This window comes from Calidris pugnax, unplaced genomic scaffold (genome assembly GCF_001431845.1).
Source record: "Calidris pugnax isolate Ruff unplaced genomic scaffold, ASM143184v1 scaffold86, whole genome shotgun sequence".
Lineage (NCBI taxonomy): Eukaryota > Metazoa > Chordata > Aves > Charadriiformes > Scolopacidae > Calidris > Calidris pugnax.
This window is the reverse complement of record NW_015090843.1, coordinates 746,981-774,766: the sequence shown is the minus strand read 5'-3', so window position 1 is coordinate 774,766 and position 27,786 is coordinate 746,981. Positions and strand designations below refer to the sequence as shown.

Genomic DNA, 27,786 nt, shown 5'->3' with positions numbered 1-27,786 from the left:
ATTTGCTTTTTATCAGGGCTGGGTGCCATTGGAGATCTGAAATATAGCTTCTCTTCTCATTCATACCTTATATCTAACTGGCAAACCCATAGTTTACAGCTGAAATTTCTGTTGTTATTTAGTTCACAACCTTATAATCTCATTCCACTCCAATTGCTTCTAGTTTTGAAGGTCACCTGGTTCTTTCTGCATATCATTCCGATCCTTCTGTATTTAAGACTGTCTGACAACCTTTCCTGATAAACACATTTTCTCAGTAGAGTTCCTTCCTCCCCACCCCAGATCATTAGTAAAAATATTCAACTGAACTTGCTATTAAACCATGTAGTCTGACGTGTGCTACCTTAGGAAAGAAAAATTAAAACCACATATAATTTATTCCACAACCTGTTTTCCACTTACTTCCAAAGCAAGTTCTCAGGCCTTAATGGAATTCCCCTTTCTTCAAAACGGTCAAACACTACATTTGCTTGTTCTCAAACGATCATCTTCCTGGATTTGCTATGTCATGCACCAGATCTTTCTAGAATGACAGTTCTGTGGCCGTTCCAGCTTGAAGTTCTTCAAACTATGCTTCCTCTGGTTGTGATAATTTCTATATTCCTACTTCTGATTGCCATCCTCAGCTGTCTTCCTGCTCAAGGTCACCATCTTTCAAAAACTGAGGATAAACTTTCTCCTTAAGTTGGTGCCATTCCTAGACTTTTTTAAAATATGAAGGCATTTTAACTGCATATTGGCCCTATATCTTCTCTGTCTCTGCTCTTTTTGACCTATGAGACGTTGCTAGATTCTTCCTTAAAGACTTTATGTCCACTCATGACATTCTGATGGAGATGACCAACTAGTTTGCATGTATTCTTTGTGACCATTCCTTGACCCCATCCCCAGATTACAGATAACTGAAAGTTGTAGTCCTTTGGATCCCTAGGAATGCAGGACTGTTCCTGTGACTCTAGTATTTATTGTCAGTAGGCAACAACTTTAACATGAAATACCACATTCCTTGACCCCATCCCCAGATTACAGATCGCTGAAAGTTGTAGTCCTTTGGATCTCAAGGAATGCAGGACTGTTCCTGTGGCTCTCTAGTATTTGTCGCCAGTAGGCAACAACTTTAGGATGAAATACCGTGAAAGGACCTATTTCTCTGGCCATTGATCCATTTCTTCTGAACCTTCTGAGTATCTGTATCTAGTTTTCCCTCTTAACTATGGAATTCTGCCAGTTTTACAGTTCCTTATATTTGTCTATGTCAGTGGATCCAAATCTTTTACCACCACTGAACTCTGGTTGTTTGCCGCTCTTAACTATGGAATTCTGCCAGTTTTACACTTCTTTATATTTGTCTATGTCAGTGGATTCAAATCTTTTACCACTGAACTCTGGTTGTTTGCCATATAATAAGACTAGAAAATAAAGATTAGTATGAGGAGGATGGAGGAGAAAGATAAAGCTAGGTATAATTTTTTCTGAACCTAGTAAAAGCTGAGATAACATATCCATTTTCTGTTTTAAGGTAAATATTCAGGGAGGTTAAATTACTATTTATTTATTCCAGACTTTAAAAAAAAAGATATTAATATATGCCTATTCCTCGCCCAAGGTCACTTAGTAATGATACATAGCATAAGCGATCCATGATCTATTTAAGTGAAATGTAGTCTTTTTCCGGTCCTCACGACCCCACATATAACCACCCTTGATTAAACATCCAAATTTCAGTTCTCACCAACAAATCAAAGACATCATTGGATTAGAATTTTCTTCATAATTTGCTCATCTACACAACGTGTAGATGAAATAGACATTTATTTGAATTTTGGAAGACAGAATTTATTTTCTTCAATTAAAGATTTACTTGAATATTGAATACTTCTATTGCATTTCTGCTTCTAAACCACATGAGCAGGCTTAGAAATCCATGGGTGTCTTTCATTCATCTTCTCTCTGCTTCTCCTCTGAAATCTCCCAGTCATTTATTCTCCCTAGCACTGTTAAGTCTGAATACTAAAAATTGCATATTTTGAAGTTCTCCAAAAGTGATTTAAATCTAATTTTCATTGCTTGTACTACCTGCGGCTTAATTCTATGAGCAATGTACCAGATTATCTGCTGTTTCAAAGGGTCAGTACAAATTCTTTCTTTCAGGAAGAGGAGGAGAGGAGCAATATATTTCTTATACTGGATATTAAGACTTCTTCACTTCAATTACTGTGCTTAGAAGTGAGATATAATAAGAGGATTGAGGAAACATATAACGTTCTCATTTGTTACTGATCATTGGATTAACCATCCTTTATATTTCACAACAGGAACAACCAGTACAAGTTGCATTCCACTTGCTGATAGGGTTGATGGGCAGATGCTTAAAGCCTCTCTGTTGTTTTTATTTACTAACGTCCTACACAAATCTTCTTTGCCCCCCTGCAGCTGCAAAGGAAGATGCCATAAAACTGAACGAGACCCTCAGAACCCAAGACGAGACCTGGGAGAAGAGTCTTCCTGAGCTGCAGAGTGAGGCTGAGAGAATGATCGTGGAGTTGAGGAACAGAGACCTGAATATGCAAGAGAGAATAGCTCAAGATGAGTTAAAGTGAGTAGAGTAACCTCAGTCTTCAACCTCCCAGTGATAATATCTAACTCCTACAAATGTGATTGTCATCTTTCCAAATCAAGTTTTCAAGCTGGGGCTTACAGAAATGTGACAGAAAACAAAGCCAAATATTTCATATCTGTTAATATAGCATTTGCATTTTTGGAAATGCTTAGGTATGTGGAAAGCAATCCCTAGGAAATTACTTCTCTGCTTCCCAGGTACCAACAACATTTCTAATCGAATTCTAAGCAATTTTTCTCAGTTTGTTTTTAGCTTCTGCTTCAGACCTGATGAATGGCTTTTGTCCTACAAAGCTTGTCTCAGAAGCTGGGGGGCAGTTTCTGGAAAATTAATTGGTCTAATAAAAACATCATCTATCTTCAAAGTTTGTCCCGTATATATGTCACATGTATTACAGAATGAATATATACAGGATGAATATTCTTACAGACCCATTTAGAAAATGTTACTTTAGGATAGCTCTTCAAGTCTTGTGATTACTATGAAGTAGTTAATCATGTTTACTCTTTGGTAAGAGGTCTTTTGGCAGTGATTCTATTCTGCTTTCAGGATTTTGTCCAAGAACAGAATGACAAGAATCAGTGGATTCTTCTTATCTCTCCTTTGTTTTCACTGGATTCTCAAAAGTTAAAAGAAGAAGACAAATGAAGTAAAGTCTTCTTTCTTTCATAGGCGGCAAACTTCTTATATTTGCAGCTTTTCCCCTCATTTATTTTCCTTCAAACTTTCAAATCCAGTCTGTAATCTGATTGCCTTACTGTACTGGAATGGCACATTAGTCAATAATTTATCTCTAAAAATAGCATGTTAAAAATACACCAATTTCTGTCAAAAACCACCCTGATTTTCATACTTATGAAATAAATCTTTCAATATTTCTTAACATTGCTAACATTTTCTTGGATGCCACTGAGTTGCTATCAAGGGATGCTGAGAGCCAGAGTTCTATCTTTCTGTTTAATATCCTGAATAGTTTTATTTTTGTATAACCTTTTCTTCCATAAATTTCTCTGCTGGCTTTTGAGCAAGTGTGAACTCCAGTCACCCAGTTCCCTGTGAGAATGAATTACAAAAATGATCCTCACAGGGTTTGGAGAGACACCTCCTGTCTTCTGACACTGCTTCCTGATATTTTAATTTTTGTATTTGGAGAGACATTGGACAGTTGATCACCTTATCCATGCCACTTATGATGTTATTGTCCTCATTTCGTCTGTAGATAGGACAATTCTAACATATTTAGACTCTCATATATATACAGTTTATTTTTTAGCGCTTTTTTCATCAATTTCTAATCTTTATCTTGTTCCCTTGTACTCATTTTGAGGAATCAGGCCATAGAGCATTCCAGGTGTTATGCCAGACCTGTGACTGTTTCTTCTAACACTTCAAGCATTTTGTAGAATTTTGTTCTTTTTCTAGGAGGGCATCCAGTGAAAGTAACACAGCTTAAAAGTGCAAGACAGTATTTCAAGAAATGTGGTCGAGTCCAGTCACACAGAAACTCTGGTACCTAAAGCAAAGGATTATATGAAGCAGATTTATCACCTTGTACTTTTTTAGAAAGAGCAGAGGGAAAAATGCAGAACAGGTGGATATGGAAGTGTTATTGTTAGAGCACTAGGAAGGAGATCTGAGGCAAACCACTGGACAGATGGGTAATTTGGACTGTGCTATGAGGCAAAGGCAGAAAAAGGAAATCCATCCATCTTGCACTGGTCCTTCAGTGCTGGGGAGTCATAAAGAGGGTCAACAGTTGCCAGAAGTGTAGGAGAGTTGCTGCATATGCAAAGAACAAAGAATGGGGATGGGTAATTTGGACTGTGCTATGAGGCAAAGGCAGAAAAAGGAAATCCATCCATCTTGCACTGGTCCTTCAGTGCTGGGGAGTCATAAAGAGGGTCAACAGTTGCCAGAAATGTAGGAGAGTTGCTGCATATTCAAAGAGCAAAGAATGGGGAAAAAAAATCTTAATTCCTTTCTACACTTCTTCTGTGACAGAGTGTCAATACCGGGATTTAATTTTTGATTAAACATTTTGTCCACAGTAGTTGCAAATTAATTTACAAGGTGAATAATCTTCTTTATCAAAACCAAACGTAGGGCAGATTGGGGGGAAAATAAAATCCATCTCAAAAAATGCCAGAGGTAACAATTTGGCTTCCCTTGGCTCCAGGATCTTTCAGATCTTTCATCTAAATTATGCCCAGTGGCAGCATATTTTTTCCACCTCTCAGATACTTTTTGTGTGTACATTTATTTATGTGTTTATTTTTAGAAGGTTTCTAATGGGACTGGCTATAGGTAGGCCAAAGTATGTGTTTATTTTTAGAAGGTTTCTAATGGAACTGGCCATTTCTAATAGGTAGGCCAAACTGCAGCATTTTTCAGAAAATATGGTTTTCCCCACAGCTTCTCCAGACCCATTGCCACGATGAGACAGGAATTAAAACTTAATCTGTTCTAGGTGGAAGCGTGATAGGTTTCTTCTGTATCTATCCCACAGATTCCTGTTTACTTAGGATTTTTCTTTATCTCTACAGCATCATTTTGGAAGTGCCTCCTTTTTTTGTTGTCTTTTATTTTTGCTGTCCTTGTTGTATCATTGTGTTAACACAGTGGGGTTGCGTTACATGAAGCTGGTTCAACAGCCTGGTGTCATGAGGCAAAGAAATAACGGGGCATAAAGACTCCAGCCCTTTAAAACTGGATGCAGCAACTCTCTGATGACCAAGAGATATTATATCCCCTGCCAAAAGCAGGCAGTTGGGAGCTTTCTGTTTCTCTGTTGCCAAAGTCCATTAAAAATACCCCAGAATTTATTTGAGATAAGCAAAATTCTTTGGCTGCTGGAAGTCATAAATCCAAGGATCCTGAGGGTTGTTTATTTCACAGGAAAGTAGTTATGTTTTTTGACTGTCTAAAGCAGTTTGTCTGCTCCAAGAGAGCTTGAAATCAGGCGTGTCTACATCCCCCCCTCGGTTCAAGGGGAAACTTGTGTCATGTGTCATTAATGTGAATGAAGGGAAATCTTTTTGACAAAGATTTCAGAAAATGACAAATTTATTTTTTCTGAAACATTTGTCAAACCTCACTTTACTAGTCAGAGCTCAAGAATGGCAATTTACCAAAAAAAAAAAAAAGGCAAAACAATCTTCAATAGAGAATATTTAAATATTTCCTACTTTATAAATGGGACCATACTGGCATTTAAAAACTTCTTTAAGAAAGGGCTTAAGAACAAATATCACTTCACTTTATTAAGCATGTGTTCTCTTGAAAGTTACTTTGAGATGTAATTTAGAAGTCTATTGCGTTTCCATGTTATTAAGAAATTCAGATTATTCGGTGCAGGGAATATGAACTCGGTGCCTTCATGGGCGGTGATGTCTTGCAGGAATGCAGAAGACCTTTTGGACAAGGTGAAGAAATTATTTGGTGAGCCCAGTGAGAAAAATGAGGATCTCAAAAATGAAGTCCGGGACAAGCTGGCAAACTACCACACCAAAGTTGATGATGCTCGACAGCTGCTGAGAGGAGCTACAAGTAAAATTAGGGAGGCAAATCGTTTATCTGCCGTCAACCAAAAAAATATGACCACGGTAGAGGTGAGTGCTCACAAGTTGTGTCCTTGATTACTTGGAGCCTCATCAAAGTTCAAAACTTTGCATTATTAAATCTTGAAACAAAAATATAAGCAAAACAAAAAAATATTAAAATAAAACTATATCTTATGTAATTAGAAGGAAATACTTTACTCAGAATGAGGAAATACATTTAAAAGCCAATGCAGAATTATTCCATGGCTTTATTGGAATAATATCTGATTTTAAACACTGAGTGGATGGTACATTGGATTTATTATTCTGGGGGAGATTAAATTCATCCCAGCATAAACAGTCATGTAAAATTCAAATCCTCTGCTCAAGATTTAAATAGGAGTTCAGTTAAAATCTTGGCTGTCATATATTTGCTTCTAGAAATCTTACCCTTTCATCTCCCTCTCCAACCCCTGGGAAGAAGACTGAAGGGGGTATGTGGATATTACAGGGTAATAAATCAAACTCTATCCTCTGTAGTTAGAAGCTGTTATAAATGACCTCCCTCGTAGCAGAGGGGTCTGCTTGTGATTTAATTTAAATTGCAGTGAAGTAGAGAGCGTATAATACTGTACATTAACAAGCATTTAACCAAGACATAAAGAGCAGAGTCAACCTAATGAAGATAAATGCTTCAACTCTGTTTGTATCTTGCTGAGCTTTTGCCTCATGTACAATGATGAGGTTAGAGTTCCGAGACCTCAGTTCTCAGCAGAGATTTGTGGGCTTGATTGAATTAAGGAAAGACAGCTCCATAAAGAAGTTGGGTCATCTCTGTTCTGTGCGTTTTCTTCCCAAAGGTGGATGGGTAAAGGTTGGAGAAATTAGCTGCTATCTCAGATTTTAAAATATTCTCTGCATCACAGTATCAGGGTGCCTGAAGGCATCCTTTCCACCTGTCCAGCTGGTTGTTTTGAGGATGGTTTTTTTGCTCTATTTTGACCCTGTTTTGACCAAGAAGCCATCACAGCACTCACCACCAGAATGCCATGGCGTCCTGTCAAATTAATCTGTGATACTTTGTGGATCTTGCACAGGAAATTGCCAATTCCTTATTCAGAAGTCCATCCTTACAACACAATATGCAGTATTTTTACTAGTTGGAAGATCAGGAATCCTAAGGTTGCTTCAAACCATTGTCTTATATTTTACATTCAGTGATTAGCCAGCACCATTCAGTGGTTAGTGGAACACCAGGGGATGCCAATAGGGAAAGCAGAGGAATATTTTGAAAAAAAATTGCCTTCAGACCCAGAGAAGGTTATTGTCAAAATGAGGAACTTGTACATCTGGGTAAAGATTAGGATTTCGAACATCTTTCTGATTAATTTTGCAATAGTGCTACAGCCAGTTACCTCTTATAGAGCAACAAAAACCTCACCATGTGGGAGGGGGATACAAAGCTGGGGACAGGAGGAGAAGGAAAAAGTATATTGTGTGTGTTTTATTGTTGTCACTGGAGGGAAAGCAGAGGAATATTTTGAAAAAAAATTGCCTTCAGACCCAGAGAAGGTTATTGTCAAAATGAGGAACTTGTACATCTGGGTAAAGATTAGGATTTCGAACATCTTTCTGATTAATTTTGCAATAGTGCTACAGCCAGTTACCTCTTATAGAGCAACAAAAACCTCACCATGTGGGAGGGGGATACAAAGCTGGGGACAGGAGGAGAAGGGAAACATATATTATGTGTGTTTTATTGTTGTCACTGTCTTTAGTCTAGAAGCTCAAAGAATTCCAGTGGCATTGGGACACGGTGACAAAATCCAGTTTTGTTTTGGGATGCTGGTATCTGAACTGCCATTCGCATGCTAGCAAACAACTCATATTTCTCTCTGTGTGAACCTATCCTACAGAAAAAGAAGCAAGCTGTAGAGGATGGCAGGCAGGATGTTGAGAAGAGCCTGCAGGAAGGGAATGATATCCTTAATGCCGCCAACAAACTTGCAAATGAAATCAGCTTGGCCGTAGAGGTGAGTGTTTTATATCCTTATCTGAGAATTCGTACAATGAAGCATCATTAGGGATACAAAGCTGGGGACAGGAGGAGAAGGGAAACATATATTATGTGTGTTTTATTGTTGTCACTGTCTTTAGTCTAGAAGCTCAAAGAATTCCAGTGGCTTTGGGACACTGTGACAAAATCCAGTTTTGTTTTGGGATGCTGGTATCTGAACTGCCATTTGCATGCTAGCAAACAACTCATATTTCTCTCTGTGTGAACCTATCCTACAGAAAAAGAAGCAAGCTGTAGAGGATGGCAGGCAGGATGTTGAGAAGAGCCTGCAGGAAGGGAATGATATCCTTAATGCCGCCAACAAACTTGCAAATGAAATCGGCTTGTCTGTAGAGGTGAGTGTTTTATATCCTTATCTGAGAATTCGTACAATGAAGCATCATTATGGAAGCAAAGGAAAATGAGGGGCCTGGAGCATCTCTCTAATGAGGAAAGGCGGAGGGACTTGAGCTTTTTTAGTCTGCAGAAGAGAAGGCTGAGGGGGGATCTGATCAACACCTATAAATACTGAAAGGGTGGGTGTCAGGAGGATGGGGCCAGTCTCTTTTCAGTGGTGCCCAGTGACAGGACAAAAGGCAACAGGCAGAAACCTGAACAAAGGAAGTTCCACCTAAACATGAGGAGGAACTTCTTTCCTGTGAGGGTGGCAGAGCCCTGGAAGAGGCTGCCCAGAGAGGTGGTGGAGTCTCTGTCTCTGGAGACATTCCAAAGCCGCCCAGACACATTCCTGTGCAACCTGCTCTGGGTGAACCTGCTCTGCCAGGGAGGTTGGAGGAGATGATCTCCAGAGGTCCCTTCCAACCCCATATCATTCTGTGATGTTTTTATAAATATGGTGGTGTGATTGCGGTACACGCTTCATCTTTAGAATTGCAGGTGCAGCAACCATTCACAATCTTACCCCGACTCTCTGCTCTAGATGTAGATTTATCTGCACAAAAACTGTATGTGCATGTCAGAAGGAAACTCCAGAAATAATTTGTTGCCTGTGGCAACAATTTTAAGTCTAGATAAATCAGGGAGAGGATTGCACTCTCACTTTATATAATGTTTTTGAAAATTCTGCCTTAAAAGTTTTATCAACAGAGTTTGAGACCAGTGCCTTAGCTACAAAACAAAAAATAAAATCTTGAAATATCTTTGGTTCTGGAAATATTTCCACCTGGCATCGAAAATTGTGATAATGAATGGAAAAATGCCTTTTAGAGAAATGGGAAACACTTTGAGATGGTTTATTGGAGCAGGAATGGCAGGTCTTCAATAAGTATAGATCTTACTAAGATAGTTTAACAAGCGAAAATACACTGAAGTCACTCAAAGGGTCCTTGAACAGGAAACTTCTGTCATTGGTTAGTTATTGTTAGTGTAACTCTGTGTACATCTACATTTAGGAAAGAGATCCAAATTAGACTTTATAAGCCTTTAAACTGTGAAGTTCCTTAATTGTAAAATAGAAAGCTCTGCTAAGCTCAAGAGAGGCCAGTAGCTCTTGGGATATTGTTTTGTCTCCCCTCTGCTCTCCGGTCCAGCCATTCCTTTATCCTTTCCATATTAGTTTCCTGAAGTGGTGAGAAAATACCTCACAAGAAAAACATATATAGTTCTCCTGGAGCAGGTCCAGAGAAGGGCAACGGAGCTGGTGAGGGGTCTGGAGCACAAGTCTTATGAGGAGCGGCTGAGGGAGCTGGGGGGGTTCAGCCTGGAGAAAAGGAGGCTGAGGGGAGACCTTCTGGCTCTCTCCACCTCCCTGAAAGGAGGGTGTAGCCAGGGGGGGGCGGTCTCTTCTCCCAAGGAACAGGCCATGGGACAAGAGGAAACGGCCCCAAGTTGCACCAGGGGAGGTTCAGATTGGAGATTAGGAAACATTTTTCCACTGAAAGGGTTATGAAGCCTTGGAATGGGCTGCCCAGGGGAGTGGTTGACGCACCATCCCTGGAGGTATTAAAAGCTGAGTTAACATAGTGCTTGGAGACATGGGTTAGTGATGTGCTTTTTTGGTTTTGTCAGTGTTGGGTTGATGGTTGGACTCGATGATCTTAAAGGTCCCTTCCAACCTTGGCAATTCTATGTCTCTCTCGATATAAAGGATCCAAAATGTTTGCTCTCACCTGCTTAAAGGCCTTTCTTTTGTCATTTTCAGTATGTAGAAGACGTTGCAGATAAGATACAGCCAATGTCTGATCAGCTGAAAGATAAAATAGACGATTTAACCCAAGAAATCCGTGACAGGATGCTTGCAGAAAAGGTGCTGCAGGCTGAGGACCACGCAGCCCAGCTGAACGAGTCATCTGCCATCCTGGACGGGTAAGGCAGCCCCGCGCCGGGAAACATAACAGCCTGAAGCAGGTTTGCAAAATTACTTGACAGAAGGGAAGAGAATTCTCCTTAGAAATCAACATCTGTCACCAGGAGCATACAAATAACCCGTGCTCTATATGAGTGTACAGCTATCCAGTTGGTTAATTTGTAGGTGCACTCTTAACACAGTTTAATTTACCATATGCTTACTGCTATGATGTTGTAAAAAAAAAATAATCAAACTTTCTCTTACAGAGCCCACTATGTGTTTTCACAAATATTTGTTAAAAACAAGTGGTATTTTCATTTTGAAGATGACCATTTTGATAGGAGACCCTTATCATGATGTTAATATGTTTACTGTCAAAAATGCCCCGTAATGAGGGATAATAATCCCTTTAGTGGTTTCAAAACACTCTCCCAAAATGAGTAGGTGTCATGGGCCAAAATGCTTAAGCCTGAGTTCAGAAACTTCAGTTTCTCTTTACCAGTCACATTCCTAAATACAAGTGAGAATTGCAGTGACCTTGGTTTATATGACCACAGCCCGTTCAGAAATATTATGATTCATCAGGAATATAGTTCCTTGAAAGAATAGAAAGTAAGGCAGTGTTTTGTTTGTTTTGGTTTGGTTTAGGTGTCTTTAGGGTGTCTTTTGGGGTATCTTTTGTTTTATTGTAATTTTGGCATTTAAGAAAGCAAGCCATAAATACTAAGTGTAATTTGCAGCAGTAATACTCACAAATAGATCATGGGTGTTCTGCCTCTTGGACTTGTCCCCAGCATAACTTCTGAGTTTTATTTTCTCAAAAGTACTGCATGAATAAAAAAAATATATATTATTTTTTTAAAACAACAATATGCTCCTTTTTTGCTGCTTGCATCTTTTAGATGTACCTGAAAACTTTTATATACTAAAGACTAGTGAGCAGATGCTTAACACATTTTTTCTTGCCAGCATCTGTAGTTTTGAGGAAAAGGCACAGAATTATGTCTGATAAAGTGTCTGATACTTGTAAAATTGCTGGCTTCATGTACAGTGTAGTCACATTACTCGATAGTCAGCCTAATTTATGCTTTGAAGAGTACATAAAATAATGGTAGCTGTGCTTTCCTAAGTGAAAAAGATTTGAAGGGCACTATTTCTAGGAAAATGGGACTTTAGTAAATGGTATGTGCAGTGTCTGATTAGCACCTGTCAGTTTTGTGGTACATATGTGCATACTTTACAGGAATATGCAGTCTCTCTTAGAAGAAATTCAAAGATGTATCTATCTTCACAACTAGCACTTGGGTTTCTTTCGGTTAATGCTAAATTTGCTGAAAAGAACCATTTTATCTTACAGAAGAAATTGAGGGAGAGCCCTTTCTCTCCAGTCACCCCTTAAGGCTTCAAATAGTGTATTGACTGATGGTGAGGATGTTCTCTTGAGAGCTAGAACATGGAACAGTTCGTTAATTCAACCTGGAAAAAAGTTGATATTTTTCCTGTATTCAAGGACCTCCTTCTCTATATAGGCTTCTCCCTTATGGATAATCACCTGCTGATGAGTAAATGTCATTGGAATTAGGCAAATTGAGTTCAGTTCCCTCCTAAGCAGAAGGGAATTGAGCTATATTTCTAAGCAGTACATGAGGTACGAGAGAGCTGTTCTGGGCTGGGTGTTTCTCTAGCAGAGCATCACAAGAAGTTACTATATCCTGGTGAGCTCCATCTGTAGCTGGGATGGAGTTACTCTTTCCAGGAGTGATGCAGAAGTGACTCAGTCGTGCTGTTTCCCCAGCAGCCTGAAGGGAATCTCTGTCCCTCTGTTAACTACGCCTGGAGTCCGGGGAATAAACCCCCTGTCCCCTTTGTCTTTCCTGTTGCATGTCACAGAAATCATTAAATAATAATTGGAGTGAGGACTGGAGCCCAGCGGTCCTCAGAGAATAGGTTAATTACTAGGTTAGAGAATGAATTTCTCTTTCCTCCACGAACACTGTCTCAATGACTAAGTGTTTTATACGAGCTGGAACAGGTCCAGAGGGGGTAATCCCTGCCTCCCTCACACTGCCGTGTACCTTGATGGGTAGAACACTTCCCAGAGGGGCAAAAATCCAAGTTCAAATTCCTTCTTGTCCAGTTCAAGCAGGGGTTTCAGCCCATTTACCCTTTATTCAGAAAAAACATCATAGATATCAGGCGTAGCGTGTTCTGAGAGAGATGTCTTCAAGGTAATGCAGTAGATGCAGTACTTCTCTGTAGAAATTATCTCAATATATCATACACAGAGAGTGTAAGAAAAGTGATTTCCTCAACCTGCTGGCTAGAAATTTCCCTAAAAAGCAGTTAGCTGAGCTCCGGTCTGGTCCCCGTGGCAGGAAATATTATTTGTTTATAATTCCTTTTTAAATCTAGTTATAGTTATTTGAATGGAGTGTTTCTGAAGCGAGTACAGAGGAGGGCAACGAAGCTGGTGAGGGGGCTGGAAAACAAATGGTATGAGGAGCGGCTGAGGGAGTTGGGACTGTTTAGTATGAGGAAGAGGAGGCTGAGGGGAGACCTCATCACTCTCTACAACTTCGTGAAAGGACACTGTAGAGAGGTTGGTGCTGGTCTCTTCTCACAGGTAATTAGTGACAGAATGAGAGGGAACGGCTTCAAGCTCCAACAGGGTGGGTTTAGATTGAACATTAGGAAGGAATTTTTCACAGAAGGAGTGGTCGGGCATTGGAACAGGCTGCCCAGGGAGGGGGTGGAGTCACCATCCCTGGATGTGTTTAAGGGCCGTTTAGATGCAGTGCTGAGGGACATGGTGTAGGGGAGGACTTTGTAGAGTAGGGTAGATGGTTGGACTCGATGATCCCAAGGGTCTCTTCCAACCTAGACGATTCTATGATTTTATGATATAAACGGAACACCCCATTCAGTACGAAGCATTGTTATGTTTTTCATTTTGGTCAGCAAAATTAACATTTAGGATTTGGTTTTGACAGTGAGATCTTCTCCAAACCTGGCATTTCTGTGTGTGGCAGCGAGACTGAGAAATTAGTTGTTCATAGATTTTCCTTTAAAACATGCCTGTGATCATCCCCCCCGTGTTCATACAGCGCAAAATTCGTTGAGTTTCCTGGTTCAACACACAACCTATAAACCCACATTATGAATATATGTCATCTGGATTATAGTGCTAAGCACTACACTATCTTTTTTCAGTGTCTCATTCACTTTTATCTCACAGAACCTCCTCTTTTAGTGAACATTGGTCTTTAATGTCTTTTTGCACAGATACTGATATATAAAAATTATAATTTTTTTAATATTAATTCCATTAAAAAGATGGTGCCAGAACTCCTGAAATCTCAAGTGTAGCATTGCTCTCTAAAGAAATGCCGTAGAAATATAGGCTGTTGGGTTTGAAAAAATAGGACAGTGTGTTCTGTTGAGCTCTGATAGCAGGTTTAATGGTGTGTTTGCTTTTTCCATCCCAACAGAATCCTTGCTGAAGCCAAAAACATCTCTTTCAATGCCACGCTTGCTTTCAATGCTTACACTAACATCAAAGATAACACAGATGAAGCTGAAAAAGTTGCCAAGGAAGCCAAGGCTCTCGCAAACGAAGCAATGCAAGCGGTAAGAAAAATAAGTAAATTGGGAAGAGGGCTTAGATGTTCTGTGGAATGGTGCTACACCAGGTTTTGCCATCTTATGGCTTTATTTAGAGACCCTGCCACCATTGATTCTTGTGTTGAGATCAGAAAGCTCTGCCCCATCAGAGCTCCTTGTGCCTTCAAACAACATCCCCATTTGCTCCTAAATCTTGTTCCCTTTTTTTTTTCCTGTTTTTTTTACTATTATTCCTCCCTCTTTCTTCTACCTTCCAGTCTCTCTCTGCGGCTCAAGCCACCAGCTGCTGCAGGAAAGCTTTGAGGCAGGAGTGCAGGTCATTTGATGCTCAATACAGCTAGTTTATATTTAATGAATATTTTGCGCACATCTAAAGAGCTCTGTACTTTAATTAACTCTGCACCCTCTAGTTCCACGTGCTCAGAAGCACCTCTCTGCACATAGGATGATCTGCATCCACCTGGCAGAGTTCTAGAAATGGGCAATTGTAGGAGAGGAGCAGAAAGTTTTATTCATAGAACCTGTACAGCTTCTTTTGCAAACTTTGCTGTATTTCACAGAGAAATCTTACTCTTACCGTGAGGTACTGCATGCAAATTTTCAGAGGAAACGGAGAGAGCTTTTAAAAATAGGATTGTAAGGTAGAGCCAGCTCTCCAGCCTGGGTCATGATAAGGAACTTGCCTCCTTAATGCATATACTGCGAGCATAAAATGTTCGGAACGTAGCCAGGATTACTTTTTATGTCAAATATCAAAGGAGTTAATGGCTAATTTGTGGAAGTCGGTCAGAGAGCAACAGGCGTGCGCTTTACAGGCACACAGAAACATGAGGAAATGACAGTATAATAGGAAATTGCCAGACCTTATAGTTGGTACAGAAACATACAGATGAAGAGAAGCGACTTGTAGTTACAGCACTCATACATGGATAAAGGTGGCCTGCGGAGAGCTGCTTCAGTCAAAGGCATTGGGAGAACAGCAAGAGCAATCACAGGCTCTAAAGCTCTGCATTTAGGAGATGAATAAAATGTTCTAGCCACTGCACAAAAATTCTAATATTCTTAGGCTGTTTACATTGTCAACTTCTATTTCAAATAACATTAATTACTGTATTTCTCTCATGATGAAAAAAATTTGTCTCAGGGATTAGTATGTGTTAGTTCTCTGTAAATAGTTATTTTTTTCACCATGACTCCTAATGAGACTGCAGGAGTAAATAAGGAGCTGGGGATGTTTTTCCTTCTCATCAGGATTTCGTACAGATATCTGCCTTTCGCTCCTTTGCCTCGCAGCGAGTGAGGCAGGCAGCTGTTTCAGGATTGAATAGGAAAAAAAGATAGATACAGCAGTTGAGAAACAAAGCAAGCAATTACACGTGTGGCTACAAAGGAGTAGATCTCAGATGGTGAACAGGCTGATTGTACCACAGAGAGAAAGTGGTTAGATAATTTGAAAGGGATGGAGACAAAGATGTACAACGTGATGTAAATAAGGGTGAGTAGCAAGAAAAGAGACTAAGATATTATTAAGGTGAGATTTGAAGCATCTCCATTGCATGTCTTCATTAAAGGGAGCTTGTTTTTTGTTACAAGCTGTATATGAGTAACAGGGATCTAATTGATAGAGAACAAAATGCAGGGAGCTGCTGTCTTTTAAATGTACCTGGCTTGATACAGAGTAGAGGTAACCAAATTGCTGCAGAGCAAGGGAGAATTTAACCATTATTTGTTAAATGAGGATTTGGAGCCAGATTTATAGAATCATAGAATCATAGAATTTCCCAGGCCAGAAGGGACCTCCAAAGGCCATCTAGTCCGACCTCCCCGCAGTCAGCAGGGACACCCCCAACTAGACCAGGTTGCCCAGGGCCTCGTCGAGCCTCTCCTTGAATATCTCCAGGGATGGGGCCTCAACCACCTCCCTGGGCAACCTGTTCCAGTGCTCCACCACCCTCACAGTGAAGAACCCTCTCCTCATCTCCAATCTAAATCCATTCCCCAGATTTAATTTAATCTGTTCCCCCATATTTAATAAATATGTTAATTGTGAAGTTGTCATCATTTTGCCTTTTTTTTTTTTTTCTTTTTTCTAATGTAAAGACTGTTGAGTGTTTACTCATCCTCAGGGAAGAGCTGAACTGCTCACCAGGTAAATCAGATCCCAAAGAGCTTACTTTTAGCTGGGCTTCAGCGTGAGAGGGGGAGCTCACCCTCCCTCGGGGCTGGCTGGAGCTCCATGGTTCAAGCCCTCTCCCAAAGGCAGCACTTGGGGATTTGCCCTCCCTCAGGCTGAGAAGCCCCTAAAACCTCTGTCCTCTCCTTCCTGAGAAGGTGCTCTTTGGTGTAGAAGAGAGAGATTGTGGTTTTGCCCTCCGTTTGAAAGATGGAGCCCACGTTCTCTTTTTGAGAGCAGTTGTGGGTGCTCCGTCACTGGAGCCAATAATTTACAAGAACCTTAATGATATACCAGTGTTCTTTTATATTTTGGTTTGTAATGGGAAAATTACTTTGTTTTCAAATTAAGCTGCTGTTGCTAAAAGCAAGAACTAAAAGATGCTTAAAATCCATCGTGATTACAGGGAGCCTGATAAATGACTGGAAAAAAAATGTATTAAAAACATGACAGGAAAATCCCTCCTGAGCTTTTTATGATGGATTTGCTCTCCCCTTTAAAAGCAAAATAAATTTATCACAGATGAGAAATCTCTAGCATTCGAGCAGCTTCAATATCCCAATACTTAGCCAAGGCAGTGACTGACTGGAGAGAGGAGTCGTATTAACAGATCCAAGTTGTGTCTCACAGATCAGAATCAGAGTTTTACAATACATCTTGAAAAAGTGTAATTATTCTTAGGCTTTTTAGAGAGGGCTTGCAGGCTTGTAACTGGAACCACAGGGGTCATGTTGGTGTTCAGGATCCTAATTCCTTCTTTGCTTTTTTGTGGTGGTACTCTGACAGTTATGTTGGGTGTCCAAGGTTCCTTATGTTGGAATGGCATAAAGTGACCAAGTTCTCCTCCTCCTGAGGATGTCCTGCAGTGCAAATCTCTCATAACAGTTTTATACTTCAAAATACTCATCTGTCTTCAGGGCTGGTAAAAATGAGAATAGCTCTAACTCTTGTGTAGGTGAGAACTTCAAAGGGTATAAGTGTACGTGAAAAGAAAATAATTTAATTTAAGAATACGGCAGAACTGTTTCTTACTGATGTGAATTAGCACTTGGGTCTATAAAATACCTTGCACGTAAGTTCAAGTATGTGATCCTCAAAACTGCCCCCGTGCATTTACATCCACGCTGGGAGCTGTACCTCACCTGTGACCAGAATCACCAACATTGTCAGCAGATTTGGGCAATATGGTGCCTACTTCATGTTTGGTGCCTACATCCATTCGTGAAACCTCAGAATAAATCCCTTTCTGCAAAGTCCCCAGCAATTCTCTGTCTGATATGTGGTCAGCATGTGCTGTCAAGGGGAACTTCACAGAATGCTGTGTCTGTGGCTGATGTCATTCAAATTTTCAGCGTGTGGCACATTTCCCTGTTAATGTGATAAGTGAGTGATTCACACACTCACCCTTGGGAGATCCAGAGAGATTTCCTTATCCCAGAAGAGAGCCATAACCCACCAGGCTGAACTGGAATCTTTCTGCCACTCCCACAGCAGCTGTCTCACAAAAACAGAGTTTGAGATGCGTTGAAATACCAGAAAAAGGAAGACAGAGGGGGTATTCTTCCTAAATTCTTTCTTACCTAGAATTATCTGCTAATTATCAATACATTGAGTTCTTTCTGTCATTCGATAGATGTTTTCCTTTTGCCGTCAAACTTCATTAAATTTTTTTGCTAACCCATGGATAGGTAAAAACCTGACCATCAGGCCGATGCGTAGTTTCAGTGGCAGCATTTCAATACTATATTATTCTAACAGCACTTAGGCCTCTAAGCTAGGACAGAGATTGCATTGATTAGATCCATAACGAGACCCCACTTCTGCTGCACAGAGTCTGCGTGGGGAGGGCAGGGGGTGTGAAGGAAGGGACCATCCTCAGGTTATGGACCCTCTGGAAAAGACAGAAAAAATCAGAACAAATGAGACCCTGAGATTTTCCAATTTATCTTGAATAATAATCTTTTCTTACTTTTTTTTTTTTCCCATTTTTTACAGCAGGTGTCCCAATTTAGAAAATAATATCAAAGACCTTTGACTGTCAGCCTTATTAAATCATAAATAAATCATTAAATCAAAAATAAATCATTAAATCATCGTGACCCAGGCTTGCCACAAGCACACAAACTCACCACGCACAAAGGCAGAAAATGTGTGGCTTTTTCATTATTGGCTTCATCATAACTCATTGTCTCTTGAGCCACAAGAAAAACTAGCAAAAAAAAGTACATTTTGCATCAGATGTCTTGGTTAATTCTCCCTTTTAGAATTATTTTAAAATAAAGATAAAATAAAGCTTTTAATCGGTACAAGTGGATTTGTCTCTGAAGGGACTTTTCTAGTATTAACTTTATACTGAAATTTGTTTCTGACTAATTGTCAGCATGTGCCCAATTATTGTCCCTGACTTGAAGAACTTCTTGATTTTGTGTTTTAAATCTGGCCTTACGACTTCATTGTATTAAACATAAACTGCTTTAACAGGCAGTCATCCAAGCCTAGTCATTTAATAACAATAACAGTCATTATTTTTGAAGTCCATGGCCACAGAGCGAACATACCCTGGGTTCTGTTGCTGATGGGAAAAGGAATCAAAAAATATCTGATTTGACAGGTGCATCTGCCACAAAATCTGGCCAAATAATCTTCCTTCAGTAGCAACCTTTTGCTTAATTGGATAGTCTTTTTTTTTTTTTCTGGGTTTGTATGTATTACCAGTGCTACTTGTCTTACATGATAAAGAAAATCTATAAGAAATTAGTTTTATTGATTTTTTTTTTTTTTGAACGTATAGTTTCTGTTGATATTGAAAGGAATTTAGCTTAATATTTCAGGGGAGCTTGGAAATCTGGCAGTCGTGTGGGACTTACTCCTTAAACTCACCAAGTCGATGGGGAAAGCCAAGTGCACACTTACTAAAGATTTTAAAGATTTTAAGGATACCGTATGAATGCAAGGAATCTTTAACAGCTATATCCCTGTGACATGACAACATTTTTATGAGATATCCTGTTACAAGAAACTTGGTTCTGAATTTTGCAAGCATCTAAAGCGTCCCCTAAGATTTTTAAAAGAAAAAGAAATGGGCAAGTCCAATATATGGGTTTTACAGTGTCATTGAAAACCTACAAAGATTTGGTAGTATGTGAAATATCACCTCTGGGCTTGCTCATTATATAAATAATGAATAGCCATAATAACTGTGTCATTTAATTGACACGTAGTTAATTTTTGAGTATATGTATCTGCCCTGGAAAATGAAAAGTAGCTGCTTCTTAATTACATACTAGTTACAGGGCCATGACCCGTGACTAATATAGAATGTTTTCTGGCTGTCAGGGGTATTCTCAAAGAACTGTATTGGGTGTGATGTGTGACCTGAGCTCACTCTTAGAAACTGAACAGGACGTGGCTCAGAACCTGCAGCGTTTCCCACCAACTGAAAATACTAATCTAATTTAGGAAAATCATTTTCACTATTGATTAATCTCTGCACTGGAGATAGAGATGGATGTTTTTCAAAAGAAACATCTTTAAGTAGCATGATATGATGAAGGATGGTTATTTAGTTATAAATGTTGTCAGATTAATTGCAGTTTGCCCTTCTTTTTAAACTCTATTTCTTTTCTATCACATTTTCTTTACTGTCCTGGCAATTCCTATTCTTGCATTTAAGCACAAAGGCCTCTCTGTTGTCAATGTTAGAATTTGGATCACCAGATCCAGTCTGGCTTCTAAAGGTACTGTTGCTGCTGTTAGGGAGAAATTCTGTATTGGGGGAGGGGAGAAACCCATGCTCAAGTTGAGATCTCGTTTTCTTTGTTTATTTGGTGTTTTTGGACAAAGTTTTGTTCCTAGAATCAAACCTGTTTCTGTAACACTGTCATCATTTTCTCTTTTTATTAAAGTCATCAGTGGTATTCCAAAGGAGATCTGCCTTCCCCTAAAAACGGAAAGAAATTAATCAGAAATTTATCTTTTTTTGTCTCTTGTAGACCAATCTAACAGCAATGTGATATATCAGAGCACACTGGTGTTCACTTAACATTTAGCTGACTGTTCACTTAGATCATCTTCATCTACCTTTTGTGACTTCAGCCTTTCCTGTGTGTATGACACTGCTTGTTTGTCTGCAGACATCTGGTCCTGAAGGGTCACTGAAGGATGGTGCCAAGAGCTCTCTTCAGAAAAGCTTCAGGGTCCTTAACGAAGCCAAGAAGTTAGAAAATGATGTTCAAGGTATGTGCAGTGTATGGCATTCAGGCCCATTAAATACAAGAAAAACATTGTGAGACTGCTGGGCTGCCAGTATGAAGCCCTATCACTAGAAAAAAGTAGATTTCATTATGTGATTTGAAATTGAGCAGTGGAGCAATGAAAAAGCTTCTCCTATTTGGGGTCCGGGTTTTATACAGGGATTTCTTGGACAGGAAGGTTGAGGAGGATGGAACCTTGGTCTTTTCTTGCTAATTACAGTGGGAGCAAGAATAAGTGGGGAGGAGATGGGGCTGGAAATACTGGTTCTGATTTACTGAATGCTCTAGCAGAAAATTCATACAAAACCCAGCCCAGAGTTCAATTTTGATTCCTGTGAATGCAGCAGAGGGTTTGCAGTGCCCGTCAGAGACACCACATCTCCTCAGGGTGCTGGTGGGACTGTGCCAGGAGGGGAAGCCTGAGGAGGGAGGATGAAGATGTTTGCCTGAGAGTGATGGGAGGGAGTTGCTAAGTGTTTTCTTTAAAAAATGAAACTAAAAACGGTGTCTCCAGAGAAAAATAATTATTTTCACATATGCAAAATAAATATTTTTTTGTTCCTAAAGCATAAATACATGTCTAAATGCAGTTCAAATCATAAAGATTTGTAGATTTCAAAGCAAATACATGTCTAAATGCAGTTCAAATCATAAAGATTAGTAGATTCCAAAGCAAATACATTGGTTTACCTGCTGGAAAAAAAAAAAAAAAAGTCTTTAATTTAATTTCTAGTCAGTATTTTCCACTGGGGGAAAAAAAAAAAAAGAAAATGGTTTTGAACTGTGCTATTTGGTGAGATGTAAAAGTTGGTAATGAAGACTAATTGGAGATGTAGCTGAGGAGGGGAGAGGAGAAAGATTGCAACAATTTAATTTGGTAAACTGAAAAAGAGGCTTCATAGTCTTCAGTTATGTCAAGGTTTCTCCAAAGAAGATGGGACTCACGTGTCTTGAATGCAGTGAGAGATCACACATTAGGAAAATCTTCCCTGTAATTAAAATACAGAAGTACTAGAATTGATTACTGAGAAAATTATTTACCTTTGAAAACAGCTTAGACAAACATCAGTGAGGAATAACTGCTGGTCAGGAGGAGAAAAATGATTTTTGGACAAACATCCATCTGAGCCTGTGATTCAGTGATCTTCTGCTCATTGCAACTGGTTTATTTTTTGTCTTTATCCAGACTGATTGTTTTATAGGACCTGTAAGAAAATACTTACTGCAGAAGTAATGAAACATCTGTTTAACACTTCTTTCTCTACAGCAGTCTTAGAAAGGAATTGAAAATATAATTTATTTGGACTAAACCTGAGGGTAAATAAGCATGATACAATTATCCACTTTCAAGCAGGCCGGCACTGAGTTTCACACATCTGCCTTCCTGAAAAATGTTAGATGTTACTGCTTTAATGGCTTTGTTTTTACATATAATGGAGAAAGCAACTTAGGAGCACATAGTGCTTGTGCCACTGGTATAGTAAAGTCTGAGAGGAAAATCAATTAACTCAGTCTTCCCTACAACTATTTTGAAGGTCTTTAGTCCAAATACCGAGTAATATTTTGATTGGTCTACACAGAATAAATTCAAATTGATACCTTTGTGGTTTATTCCAAATTTTAGTACATTGTGATCCCCTCCCTTATGTAGTTTGAAGTTTTGTTGTGTGTGTTTTGAGAAGCTTGTGTCCAGTCACTGTAGTTTTTGAAAAATTCTTTCCTCCTAGATATGTTATAGTTTAACCTGATGCAATTGGCTGAAGCTGCAATAGGGTTAACCTGGAATTAACCAGGAGGTTGGGAAAAGCATAGCACTTGTAAACCTGTGTGAGAAAACAGACTTAGGACTCGAAAGAAATAAAGACAAGTAGAGGAAAACAGCTATCATATGATAATTTTTTTGCTCATCATAAGATCTGAAAATCAAACTGGCTTGTTTTGGGCTTTGTTTCATGCATCAGAACTAGAAAAATCTCACAGTAAATATTCGAGGTTGAGATTTAAACTGCTTGTCACAGAGACGATGCCTGAAGCTTCCCTGTTGTGCTAGAGTAGTTAAAATACTTTTCATTAGAAACAAGACAGATTTTTATAATAAAGCCCAGTCTTGCAGGTTTTAACATATGAAATTTCCGTTGGCCTCCTGAGAGATGCGTTATGAAGAGCTCACAGCATGAAGGATGAGATCCCTACAACTTAGAGTCAGCTTTTGGCTATTAGTACATTTCCATTTAGTTTTGGCAGCTCTCGGATTTCCAACTGCAGAGCTGGTTAACAAGCAAACATAATGTTTAATAAGGTCATAAAGCATAATGTTTCGTAAGGTCATTAATTACATTTCACTGTCATACACTGCTTGAAAGTCAAAAACATTATTATTTTCCTGTAGCTGCTCTGAAGAAAAAATGTGCCTGCAGTTAGTAGTAAATCTTGGATGTTTATTTGGGTGTTCTTTATGGCGACTCTTTACAGATTGAATACAGATGTAGGACTGGAGGGACAAGTTTCAGCAAATATGTTGGAGAAAACCACAAAACTCCCAGGAGAGGCCAGTGTGCAATGTAAGGAGCGTGGCTGAGGCAGGAGGAACAGGGATGGTGTTGTTGCCACCTTCTGCAATGCCAACCACCATGGTGTGCCCTGGCCAGTGTAGAGGAAACACGGAACCAGCAATGTTCCTCTGGGCAGAACAGACACCACAGAGCAGAGCCCATGGCTTGGTGTGCTCCCCGACAGCTGTATCACAGCAATCATGTGTTCCAAGTAGCACAGTGCCCCATTTTCAAGGACAAATTAAAATAGGGTCTGTACTGGGGTATACCTCAATTCCATGTGCCCACAAGACTGTCCAGTTTAGCCCTGAGAAAAGATGTATTACAACCACAATAAAGCATTACTTCAGGGATTTTTGAAAACAGGATGTTATTCTTCCATTTTACACCAACGAGAATTTAAGTTGATAACAGTTTCATAATTCAGAAGCAAAGTCTAAATTGTCTGAAGATTCACAAAGCAATCCTAACACAAGCAGGGAGTAGTGCTTAAATTGCACGTATGACATCTTTATGTTCTTGCCCCATACTGAAGGGTAATGAGATGGAGCTTTCTTAGTGCTCTCTGATATGTCTTAGATTTAAAGACCTTCATGCAGACAAACATTCTGGACTTCTCACAGGACACCTTTTTGCAATAAAACATATCCATGCTCCACAGCCTGATGAGATGGGTTAATGTGGTGTCCAGAATGCAGAAGCGTAAGAATAAAATGCAATGACAGATTTCTTTTTTTCCCCACCCCTCTTTTGCTCTAAATGGGTGGTGTTATTAGTATTACGAGCATAATCCCTTCTGGATGTCTGGGTGTTTCCAGGATAGACAGCCAGAGTCGAGTGTAAAACTGATAGAACGTTATTTTCATACAATTCTTATAAAAAAAACCCATTCAGAGTCTTGATGGGAAGCGCAGGATGGACGATGGGCACTCTCTAAAGATCTGGTAGACAGAAGTCACCATTAGTTTGAAATTTCTCTGTCTGCACTAGAGGTAGTACATTAGTTAAAGTAATGAAGACCTGTAAGCCCCTCAACTAATACACACTCCAGAAATCCAGGCTGGGCTGCGATGGAGGTGGGAGTATTTTCTTGCTACATTATGACATTCACCTGATTTGTGGCCAATTACCCTAGTTATAAAGCGGCTGTTAATCACAGAAATGTTTTATATTACCACCAAAAACTGCTGAAACAGTCCTTACAAAGCAAACCTTCTGACAGAAGCTATTAAAATGGAGATTTAGTCGTTTCCCTCTCTGTGGGGCGAGGAGTTAGAAGGAATAATCCTGGTGGGAGAAGCAAAGCCTGTCTGCAGCGCTCTGCCGGAGGAGGAGTTCGGAAATTTTGGCTACAAGTGAGTGAATGGCTGCTGCCTGCCAGCTTCCTTCTCTCCGTGCCTAGAGGGATTCTCAGTTTGCCAGGAGCAATTTTTCTTCCTTTTAATTTTGAATTTACTCTTTTTAAAAATATACTTGCCCCGGTGCAGATTTGAGACTGTATAGAGACTTTGTCAAGACTGATCAATGAAAAGAGAAAATAAGATGTATAAACTGCTCCTTGGCTGGAGACTGCTGTCAGGTGGCTACTGAAATTCAGCTCGTGTCCTTGCTTTTGCTCAAGAATTGACAAGTTGAGGGGGGCTTGTCTTGTCTGACAACCCGTGAATATTTTTAGCTAAAACATTTCCCGGAAGAGAGGCAAACTAAATCCCTTGTTTATGCATTCTCCTCTGCTTTGTATTTTTGCTGACCTGGCAGATTGCATTCAGCAAATTATTGCATTAGTTTGATGGCCAACATAATACTTGTACAAAAACTGCAGTCGGTGCTGAAAGTAGTCTCTTTAAAAAATCAGCCATCATTAGCTCCATTTCTCTGGTTATATCTCTTTCCCTTGCTTGTCCCTAGTACCAGTTTCCAAGTCTTGCTTATTTTAGGGGAAATGCCCTCTGGATGGCATCCCTTCCCTTCAACACGTTGACCATGTCACACAGCTTGGTACCATGGGCAAACTCATCAAGGGTGGACTCAGTCCCACTATCCATGTCACCAACAAAGATGTTAAATGGCACTGGTCCCAGTACTGACCCCTGAGGAACACCACTGGTCACCACTTGGACATCGAGCTGTTGACCACAACCCTTTGAGTCGTGTACCTGGTAGTCCAGCATTTTTCATAAATGCTAATAATTAAAGGATGGGGAAAAGCTGACGTGAAGTCAATTCTGTTGATGATTCATAACCAAATTAGCTCAGTGCTTAGTGCAAAGGCCACCTGGGTTATGGGACTGGGAACTTACTGCAAAATACAACTTCATGTTAATGTCACTGCGCAAAGTGAACTATTTCCTTGAAAAGCTGACGTGAGCCTTAGTGTCTCCTCACATCTCTTTCTGTAAGAGCCTCCCTCAGGGCACTTATTTCTGGCTTTTTTATTGTAATATTTAAAAAAAAAAACACCCACAGTTAAAATGTTTTTGAGGAATGAAAAGAAAAAATATTGAACAGGTGGAGTCTCGGTATTCAATTTCAGGAGTTCTAGGGAAACTTCCCTTATTAAAATCCATAAAAATCAGTTTGCTGCTATGGTTACAAAGCTGAAAACAGAAGCCTGGAAACATGATTCTTCAGAAATATAACCGGGGGATAATTAGCATAATGTTGGATCTGGCAGAGTAAAAGGGAGAGAAAGATACAATTTAGGAGCATGCAACAAAGTTAGTACACCACGGGAAATAAATCAAATATCTCAGAAATATTAACACACTTTATAATAAACACTAACCTCCCAAAAGGCACCAGAGACACCAAGGAAATATCAGGCAGACCATAATTTCAGAATTAAATGGGGGAAATTAAAACAGTTTTGTCGGTGTTATTACTTAACAAGAAATGAACTCAGAAAAAGTCTCAGAGCATTTAAGACCAGAATCTCCTGAGTTCATCCTGGTTTAACAACATCATGGTACCAGCCCTCTCATTCGGCAGTGGAGACAAAACCTGTCATTTAAAAATAAAGGTATTTTTGAGGAGGAGAGTCATCTTATAATTGATATGATTCTTCACAGCTTTGTTCTAGTGTTAACTGCACCTCTTGCAGTTGACACAAGCGTCCTGTTCCTCTGCAGGACATTTTGCAGGAAAGAACGTTTGTCTCAAGGCTCTCCTGCAGTCCTGTCTGTTGCTTAATTAAACAGATTTCTTCCTGAATGACATTACAAAGTGTATAGCAACAAAAGTGTGATTCTTATTTAAATTCCATCTGCTATTTCGGCCTTGCTATAATCTTGGAAAAATTAGTTAGGGATTTCTTGTAGCTAATACACATTTTGTGTGACTTTTCTCTTTACAAGTCAAACAGATTTCTTCCTGAATGACATTACAAAGTATATAACAACAAAAGTGTGATTCTTATTTAAATTCATCTGCTATTTCAGCCTTGCTATAATCTTGGAAAAACTAGTTAGGGATTTCTTGTAGCTAATATACATTTTGTTTGACTTTTCTCTTTACAAGTCGGCTCTTGTATATCTAGTTTTAAGAAACCTTACATTTTTTAGAATTTGCGGAACATGAACTACAGTCCCTCGTTTTAATCTATTATTCTGTTTATTCTTTCACAAAAGGGTTACAGCCCTGATGCTGTTGGAGATGCTGGAGTACCAATGATACATGTAATTATTGTCCCTTAATAGAAAGAGATGCTTTTTGCTTTTGATAAGTATGTGACCACAATTCACAAGTATGTGACCAATAACTTTATCTCCAGTATGTTTTCCTCTCCCAGTATCTGCTTGGATAAGCATCCAAAAACTAGGTGTTTTTTTTTTTCAGTAACACGTCGCGTATCTGAAGGTCACAGTCATACTTTGTGTCCTGAACTCTTTTTCTACAAATTACTCTCCTCTCCCTGCTCTCAGGCACAGCAATGTTGAATTAGTTTCCCAGTAGGGCATGCCTTTAAGGTAAGAAATTACCAGCTGTCTGTTCCAGAGAGTTCCATGTCGATAGGAAAAAATGATGAAAAATACCCCCTAAGATAGTGGTTTAAGCATTAACTACCATTTTCTGTGCCAAACTGTACTTCTGAATTTTGAACTAACGTCTGTTTAAATAGCCATAATGCTTAGCTGGAATCTCACTTTTGAGAGTTTGAAAAGTCATTGCTGTGCTGGATTCTGTTCCAAAGAACTCCATAATTTTTATTCAAAGCAACTGCTGAAGAATAAAAACTTACCTGTAAAGGATAACATCAGTTTCATCTGTCATGTACCAAATGTGACAGACCCGTGCCTTTGATTTGTACTAGTTCTTTGATTTGAACGTATTCTTAGCTTTGGGTTTTATTTACTAGGTGGGCTTTTTACTCCAAAATTGAGTATGTTTATTTCGTAACCTGTTAGTGTATTCTCCCCATATTGACAATCGGTGCTATGGTGATCTTATGTGTTTTCCTCAAATATTATTTCTCATGTTGATATTTCCTCAAATATCAAGATTGATTATCTCTGAGAAAATCTGGGAGAGATGGGCTCTGGCCAGTCTAATTGCAACAGTAAAACTGACCTAATTAATGCTGCCTCTTTCACACTATGGTCAACTCATTAATCCCAGGCAACCCCTTAAGAAGAAAATTTCAGTGATAGCTTAATCTAGGAATCGAA

At 39.4% G+C, this 27,786-nt stretch overlaps 1 protein-coding gene across 1 annotated transcript in view; it reads left to right on the top strand.

Moving 5' to 3' along the window:
* LAMA2 (laminin subunit alpha 2) overlaps positions 1-27,786 on the top strand; it is a 412,919-nt gene that overhangs the window by 325,444 nt on the left and 59,689 nt on the right. Inside the window, exons 35-40 of the mRNA XM_014942611.1 lie at positions 2,434-2,596; positions 6,018-6,228; positions 8,076-8,192; positions 10,377-10,540; positions 14,012-14,150; positions 20,451-20,553. Coding sequence (XP_014798097.1) covers positions 2,434-2,596; positions 6,018-6,228; positions 8,076-8,192; positions 10,377-10,540; positions 14,012-14,150; positions 20,451-20,553 — 897 coding nt within the window. The remainder of the gene's footprint in view (positions 1-2,433; positions 2,597-6,017; positions 6,229-8,075; positions 8,193-10,376; positions 10,541-14,011; positions 14,151-20,450; positions 20,554-27,786) is intronic.